The sequence below is a fragment of the Stegastes partitus genome, unplaced genomic scaffold (assembly GCF_000690725.1).
Source record: "Stegastes partitus isolate 25-593 unplaced genomic scaffold, Stegastes_partitus-1.0.2 Scaffold1794, whole genome shotgun sequence".
Lineage (NCBI taxonomy): Eukaryota > Metazoa > Chordata > Actinopteri > Pomacentridae > Stegastes > Stegastes partitus.
This window is the reverse complement of record NW_007579525.1, coordinates 48,528-57,365: the sequence shown is the minus strand read 5'-3', so window position 1 is coordinate 57,365 and position 8,838 is coordinate 48,528. Positions and strand designations below refer to the sequence as shown.

Sequence of the window (8,838 nt, the reverse complement as noted above, 5' to 3'; positions counted from 1 at the left end):
CATCCATCCATCCATCCATCCATCCATCCATTATCTCTTCGTTCCTTCCTTTATCTATCCATCCATCCATCCATCCATCCATTGTCTACACATCGCTTACTCCTCACTAGGGTCTCGGGGGGCTGGAGTCTCTCCCAGCTGACTCAGAAGGCAGGGGACTTCTGGACAGGTCCATGGAAGTCAGATTTTTTTTTAAAAAACAAAACAAAAAAAACGATTACATGGAATTCTCACGGCTGAGAAATCCCTTTCACATTTTACGCTGGAAACTGGGATGGTCAGGCCAACCCACCTGACGCCATCAAGCACTGAAACACATTAAGTCTACGCCAGAGAAGTCCTGAAAATGCCAAATGACTGTTTTTCACTGTAATCCGTTTCGTAACATTCCCAAAGTCCCAACCAGCAGCACATTTCTGTTGATCGGTTAAAGTTTGCTGGCGAGGAGCCACAGTAAACGCCTCATCACCGGTCGCTGCCTGAGAGCTGAACACAAGGAAGCTCCTCTCTGAATGTGGGCTTGGTGTTCTAAGACAGCAGATGTTGTCTGGCTGGTTCAGAGTTACGCTAGTTTTAAAAAAAAATTTTCATTAGTTTTAATTTCATTTTTAATGTTGGTTTCCGATGCCGTTCAGCTTCCATTTGTTTACAGAGTGTGTTTGCTTGTTTCAACTTATCGTTTAATTAGATTTTAGTTTAAGTGTCAGTAATATCTTTCAGAATAATGAATATTTGTCAGGGGAAAGTTTAAAATAAAAGTTTTGGATAACTGTTAGAATACAAAAACAACGCTTTGTGACAGTCATGTGGACGTCAGACTCCTCATGAACACATGCACTAACGCCTCCTCGTGCCCACTGTGTTTTCAATGTAACCAGACTGACACAGACTCTCTTTATTTTAGTTAGTTTTGCAAGTACACAATACCATTTTTAGTCATGTTAGTTTTTGTCTGAAGGTTTAGTTAAGTCTTAGTTAACTAGAATAATCTTGTTCAGTGTCTGAATCACATGTCCAGAGTCGCTGATGGAGTGTTTCCCACGCATGCTGCTTGTACGTCTCTCTGTCTGGGCAGGTTGTAAACCAGCAGAGATCTTGTGGTGCTGAATAATTTGTGCTGAGGCTTGACTTTGTACTGGAATGAATTTGATGGTCTGTTGAGATAGTGCTGCCAACTTGTCTTCCACTCTAATAGTTGGCTCTCGTGGCACTACGGCTGTAACTGAAGATTTTTTTTTTTTTATAGGAGATTATTCTGACAATCATTTCTTCAAATTATCAATTAGTTGTTTGGCCTATTAAATGTCATAAAGTGGTGAAAAGTATTGATCAGTGTTTCCCAAATGACGTCCTGAAATGTCTTGTTTGGTCCACAATCACATGACATTCAGTTTAGTGAGTTAAGACAGCTTCCAATGAAATTATGTTCAACCAATAAACCACACTGAGTTAGAGAAATGAGCTTTTCCTCTTCATTTAATGGTACTGTTCATTACTTAGTGATTAGCAGCATGTCGTTAAGCTGATTACTCATAAAAACGAAGTTGTTCCAACTAGTTTTAGCACATTATCCTAATTTTTCTTTGTGTGTGTGTTTGGTATTTATTTGCCACGATCAACAATTAACGCAGGTTTTTGAGTCGATGAACATTATCAAAATTTGAACCATAATTGTGTTTTTCAGCACACAATATTAACGTGCAACACAGATTTCAAATACATATGAAAAGGCCGACACAGCTGAGCAGATGTGACTAAACTGAAGAGTGAGTTGGCCAGATGTGAGCTGACCATCAGTCATACTACAGCTGAGAATATTCCCAAATTCATCTCAGTCTGACATTGTTCAGGTGTGTTTAGTAGGCAGGAGAGGGGGGTGAAGAAAAATGGCATTATCAAGCTAATTTCTTATATTTATTAGAACATGAATTTAGTTTCAAATCAACCAACTCAGAAATTTGAGTTGAAATTACACAAAATATTAGGTTGATGCCATTACCAACATTATTACCCATCAAAAATAATGTTTGAAACTCTAAAAGGTTTATCTGAATGAGTGCATTTTGATTTTTAAGCATTTATTTATGAGGTGAGAACAGGTCCCCCTTTAATGAGCTTTTAGTGTGTGACAGTGCATTGATGATTAAACACATAACTACTACTGTGCAGAGCCTCTTTGTGCCTCTAAACCATCTCTGAACGGTCCCACAAAGTCAATCTGAACACTCTTTGACCTCATCGTCACCTCCCGGCTCCAGTCTCGGTAACCGGGTCGTTAGTTCTCCCTCCAGGTCAGCGGCGGCGCTGGAGCGCTCAGCGAGGCCGGCAGTGTGAGTTGGAAGTCGGTGTTAAGCTGGTGGGCTGGCACGGGCTGGTTGGTCGGTTGGTTGATGGTAGCCATGGCTCGAGTCGCTGCGCTACTGCTGCTACCGGTTCTTTTTGAATCGGTATTTTCAATTTCATTCTTTTTACCGGTCAACTCCAGAAAGTGTTTACGGGAGGAGATCCACAAAGACGTGCTGGTGACGGGGGAGTATGAAATAAGCGAGCAGGCGAACACTAAAACTAACCTGAAGGTGAGCACAGACCTCCGGCTGGCTGCATCGAACCGAACCAAGTTTGTGTCGAGGCCGAAATGGCTTCACCGTGTTCACGTTTAAGGTGAAGTGGGGTACGGTAAAAGCGCAGTTTGTGTTGAAACAGTCTGGAGTTTGGCTGAAACGTGTGAGAAATGTTGTTAGCACGGAAGCTAACACAGGCCCCGAAAACTCGTCTTCCTGGTTCCACTAGCTAATTAGCTAGCTAGCTAGCTAGCTAACGTCAGTGCTTGCTAACATTCTCGTTGAGACTATTTTGGCGTAATTTGACTCTTGACATAAACTCAAACTACTCAGACACCAACGGCCGGATGCTGTATCACTGTGCGTGTGTTTATTTCAAAGTGACTGTGTGTTTTTAAGTGAAATAATCCCATCAGTGTCAACGTCTCTGCCCGGCTGCTGTTACACGTCAGTCTTAGGGTCCATTCAGCTGGCCGACACAAGCTAACCACATTAGCACGTTAGCTGCTTCCATGTCACCAACAGCTTGTGTGTGATGCTGTTTAGAGCAACGCTGGCGATTTTTTCTTCATATAACAGAAAAGGACGTCTGTTTTCGCATTGTTGCTCACCCACTGCATCATCATTTGATTTATTCTTAATGAGGTTTCACAGCCTTGATGCTCTAACAGCTGCCACTGTGTTTGTAAAGGGTGTGCAATGCAGACAAATGCAAAGCTGAATATATTTGTATTTATGAAAACGTCTTTCACTTGTATTGCTTGTTTTATACAACTAACTTTACCTTATAGTGACTAAAATGTATTTAAACCATAGAATCCTAACAATTTAGACACCAGAAGCAGAAAATATTTACTATTTCCCTCAAAATTACCTAAAATTATTGATTCAAAAAATGTTGGTTGTTATTTTTTTGCCACTTTATTGAGCTCCTAATATTTTGTTTTATTTGACTTTGTAGATCACAGACTCCACCGGCCACACTCTTTACTCCAAGGAAGATGCAACAAAAGGGAAGTTTGCATTCACCACAGAGGACTATGACATGTTTGAGGTTTGCTTTGAGAGCAAGTCACCCATGGGTAAGCCATCAAACCCCCACACACGTAGTGATCAAATGCTTTGAGACACGTCGACCAAATGCATTCAGTCCAGAGGGAGTTTATCCAGGTGTTGGTGTCCACGTGCAGCTAGTTTGAACCAGAACACAGAAAAAGTGACAGTAACTCTTATTCATTATGTTTTATATATTTTATTGTTGTTAAAAAAATATGGATTTGGAGATGCAAATATACAAAAATGATCACTGTTAGTACATTTAAAGACATCTTAAGTCACGATAAATTAAAAACAGAAAGATAAATGCAGTGACTGTGAGAAGTTTCTTTGCAGACATGCAAATGAAGGTCTTTGCAATTCTGGAAATGTGCTATATTTACGTACCACAGTACATGACCACAATTTTAAATGTTCTGTTTCATTTATTTCTATACAATACTAAAGTTTCTGCTCTTTTAATCAGGAACTGGCAGGGTGCCTGACCAGCTGGTCAATCTGGATATGAAGCACGGCGTAGAGGCCAAAAACTATGAAGAGGTGAGATTGTGAAGCCTTTGTTTGCTTTTGTAGGATGATACACATCCTGTAGATAAGGAACGTCTCACAGAATAGTGCATTGTTCATGTAGCAGGGATTTTACAGCCTCCAGCGTTTTCACTATTCTAGTTTTGAAAAATTGGAAAGGCGCAAATTTATTTTGTGATGAAAGTGTTCGCTGATACTCAGATGTCCTAAATACAGTCCTCCAGTTTTGGAAAAACTTCAGATTGACCCACTTGGTCGAATGTGCAAGAACACCTCGAGTCTGAATGACTGCCCTCATTTATCAAACTGTCTTTTGAGGGAGATTTAAGAGACACCAAAGACATAACAACACATTCTCTGCAATTGTTGTACGAGGCTGATTAGTAAATCTCATCAGTAACTTTAGAAAGTTGCACCAAATTACGAATCAGGTCCAGTAACTTATTTTTAGTTTAGTACATTTAGTACTTGGTCCTGGTGCCAGCAATGTGGATGTCCTTCTCTCACCACTGTCAAGACATGATAATGACGTCAAGGTGTTCCAAAACAGAAAATCTAAAAGTCTGTGGAGGAGGTTCTTTGCCTCCACATCATTCAGTATTTTCCTACATAGAGACGTATCATTGTGCATCATCACATTACTTAGTATTCCCTCAGAGAATGGATTAGCGCTTACTGTAGCCGCCCTGGGCAACTCTTAATAATAAGTGATAAAGTCCAGGGAGCTGAGAATCACCTCCCCGCCCACACATGCTGCACGAACATTACACGCTGTTCTGACTGAGTGTGTCGGTGGATGCTTAGAGGGGAGCTCAAGTGGGCATTCCTGACTGTGGGCAGGAGGGTGGAGCTGAAGTTGCCCATGTATTCACCTACGTCGATGGATGCCTTACTTTGAACAAGTGTGCAAGCTGTTCAGTGGAGGGTGCCGCGGCATTTGATTTGGTAAACATGCTGGAATGATTCCCTGCCTGTTACACAATGCTCGAGAATGTGTGCTTGGCAGAGGCGAGCTGTAGTATGTCCATGTCGCATCTTTGTTCTCTGATTGTGTAATGGCATCGCACGCAGATTTAGATTTCTGTTGGAGCTCCTAATGGGCAAAATGTCTCAGTCTGGGTTTGTTGAGCAACTCGAGGCTTTAGTTTGGTTCATTTGGATCAGACCAAAGCAAACCGAGATGCTTTGTTGTTTAGTTTTAATCTGCTTCACACAGGTTGCGACAAAAGTTGCCAACATAAGTCAGTTCATCTACTTATTGAACGGTTTTGTTGACCTGTCCGGTGTAATGAACACCACATGCAGGTAATTACTGTGGCTGGCATCAGGTGGTGCACACAGAGTCCACAGAGTCAGTCAGAAATGTAAATTATTCACTTCCGTCGCAAAATTGAAACGATGCAATTAGCAAATCGCAACTGCTGCAGTTTAGGACACATGATAGGCAGTGAAACCGAGCCGGAGTTCAAACTGTTTCCGGTGGTTTTATACATTCATACTGTCTCCTCCCTGCCTTCACCCTAAATCAGCTGGGATAGGCTCCAGGCCCCCCGCGACCCTAGTGAGGATTAAGTGATGTATAGATAATGGATGGATGGATTCTGTCTCCTTGTTTTTATATCTTATGGGGTGACGTCTTAATGATCGAACTTAAGCTTGACTTCACAGAAAATTATATCAGAAATCAAATTGCATTGTCGATCAGAAACATCCTAATGTCATGTTGTTTTTTGTAAATAAAATAACAATCATAGTTCATTGTCTTGTCATTGTTTTTATCCAAGTTTCTATTTGAGTAGGTACATATTTTTTTTACTTTATTCCTACTCAGCTGGGTTGTAAATGTGACCTCCATACCTCAGTGTATTCTGTGTTGAATGAATGGACTGCTGCATATAGTAAAGGAAGGTTTCCAGCACTGCAACACGATCACAACAATCATCAGATCAGTCTCTTAAATTTGTTCTCTCTGACTTGTTTGCAGCATCATGCATTGATATTACATCAATCCTGTGGTTGGTACGTTCTGTGCTTTTACCCACAAACCAACCACACCTGAGTTTGTTTTCTTATTAACCTCAAGCCCCACCATCTGAGGTGCAGCTGCTTCTTTTCTCACCGGAGTTCAAACAGAAAAGTTCTCACCTGCCTGAAGGAACAGGCATGCGCTGGCAAGCACAGTTTGTTCAAACACACCTTTCGTACAGTACTCACAGCCTGAGAGCGACACCTGCTGGACGAAGAATGTAATGACGCTGCTTTGAGTGGAGAACTACTTTCTCTACCGTTTATCTCCCAGGTATCAGTTGCCGTTGGTGGTTTTAATTAGATTCTGTTTTGTCCTCCAGATTGCCAAGGTGGAGAAACTGAAGCCTCTTGAGGTTGAGCTGAGACGACTGGAAGACCTGTCAGAGTCCATCGTGAATGACTTCGCTTATATGAAGAAGAGAGAAGAGGAGATGAGGGATACCAATGGTAAAGCACAGCACCGACACATACAGAGTGGACAGCTGAGCAGTATATCAGTTATCACTAATGTTTTCTTAGAAAGCATTTCAAGCGAATAAGAATGAAGTGTGTGTTAGCTGCTTGTCAGATAACTTGATAAGTCTTTTTTTTCTTTTCTTTTCCCTCTACAGAGTCCACCAACACACGCGTGTTGTACTTCAGCATATTCTCCATGTGCTGTCTCATTGGACTGGCCACATGGCAGGTCTTCTACTTGCGGCGCTTCTTCAAGGCAAAGAAGCTGATCGAGTAGAGCGACACTCCCCCCCGCCGCCTGGCTCCTTACCTCGAGGGAAGCTGCCTGCCGGTCAGCCAACACATCCCAACATTCACCCTCCTTGGACTAGCTTCAGCAAACAACAGCAAGTGGGGTTGAGGGGCTCAAAATCTAATTTTCAAGGCTGTGAGAGAAAAAGAGAGAGAAAGAGTACCAAGGTTGTCCTCTGACAAGAAAAAAAAAAAAAAAAGATTCACCTGCTTATTGAGTGGTTTGGAACATGCAAAGCGCTGTAGGGAGAAATGCACTGTGAGACACGGGAGGTGTATTAGTGAGATACGTCCGTCTCCAGGCGTCACATTTCTGTCTGCACTGTTTCGAATGTTGCAGCCTACTGAATAAGAACTTGTTCCTTCAATCAGTTGAACAGTGACGTTTGATTTTGAGCTCAGTTTGAATGGATGTGCCATGAGCGAATGTCTTCTGCCCTTCTGTTGATATACACATTCTTTGCCATGCCAAGCAAACTAGATCCTTGGTGCCCTTTTATCAAGTGAAGGCTCTTTGAAAACGTGGTCTGTTGTTACTTTGACAAGACGTTTGGCAACCACAGGACCTCTGTGCTTTGTCACTTCATTTGCATACATGTTTGGTAGCTAAATTTATCTGTGTCTTTAGTTTGTTTTCATATTGTAATTGCCACTTAGTTGCTTCTACTGGTATATTATTTTTTTTGGGGGGGAGGGGGGGTTGTGAGTTGTCAGAGTAATATTCTCTTAGTTGTAAATTAGGTCACCTCTTTGAGCTCTTGCACGTTCTAGTTTTGTTTTTGGAACATTGTTGTCACCAATCAAAAGTAGACGGGAACCAAAAACGATGTTTTAAGGAAGGAATTTGCAACAGCATATGTACATGGCTATGAGTAAAGCACCCACCTGATTTCTATGATACAGTTTATATATATATATTTGTGCAAGTTTCTCTTGTCAGAGTTCAATGGACGGAGGTTTTGACAAGAAATGTATGGCTATCAAAATGATTTCTGAAATTTCCTTTCAGTCATAAGCCCTTTTTTTTCTTTACACTGGCAAATTTAAATATTCTTTTGAAGTTTTCAAAACTATCACTTCCCAATTACAGTACTTACAGATCCATCCAGCGTGCTTCTTTTCATTAGAAACATTTACGAGGCTTTGGGTTGTGTGAGAATGTGGGTGGCTGCAGATATTCAGATTGTTTTTGACAGGGATTAATTGAGGCATCAGTCATGGGTACATTTTTAACAATGAGCATGCGCATCATGCGCAGTCAATGATTTTTATGTTGACTGATAAATTTTGTAAATTTGTGTTGGGCTTTTATTCAATAAAATATTGGATGGATTTACCTTAGTTTTTTTTGCAGTCTAGCACATGCGTTCCCCACTTGGAAGCCTGATGTGTGGGTTCTGAAAGGTGGTTTTGGAAGGCATTTTCCCTTTGCACTGACACACCGGGGAGTTCCTGACTCAGAACGGGTGTTTGAGGGGCGACTACACAGAAAAGTAACAATGATCTGTTGTTAAACAGTAAACACAATGAGTCAGTGGTACCCTATCTGACAGATATCTGTGCATCTTCCTGTTATTTCTGACTATTTGATAAACTAAAACATCTATTATGCTTCAGTAAATGAAATCCCAATTCACAAAACTGGTACATTTTTTTATTGTCAGCATTTTGGGAGTGCATGTTTCCTTTAGTGCTGGTTAAAACCTCTTTGTAGGTGCCAACAATTATGCAGGAAAAAGCCCAGATTGAAATTTCTGAAGGAGAAAATGGCACAATGACACTTGTGTGATATGAAATGTGAACAAATATGTTGTCTGGCTGCTCACATTTGTGACCAGTAAAATTTTAAACTCATATTTTACCTTCTTACATGTTTACAAGTAACGTTTACCCACGGTTGGTAATCATGAAGGTCCTG

The 8,838-nt window shown here is 41.1% G+C and overlaps 1 protein-coding gene across 1 annotated transcript; it reads left to right on the top strand.

The window, feature by feature from the left end:
• The first annotated feature begins 2,334 nt into the window (after positions 1-2,334).
• tmed10 (transmembrane p24 trafficking protein 10) lies at positions 2,335-8,561 on the top strand. The gene is made up of 5 exons (XM_008302314.1): positions 2,335-2,576; positions 3,523-3,643; positions 4,084-4,157; positions 6,494-6,620; positions 6,785-8,561. Exons 1-5 carry the CDS (start codon positions 2,391-2,393, stop codon positions 6,904-6,906), a joined length of 630 nt encoding a protein of 209 aa, XP_008300536.1. The 5' UTR covers positions 2,335-2,390; the 3' UTR covers positions 6,907-8,561.
• The last annotated feature ends 277 nt before the right edge of the window (positions 8,562-8,838 follow it).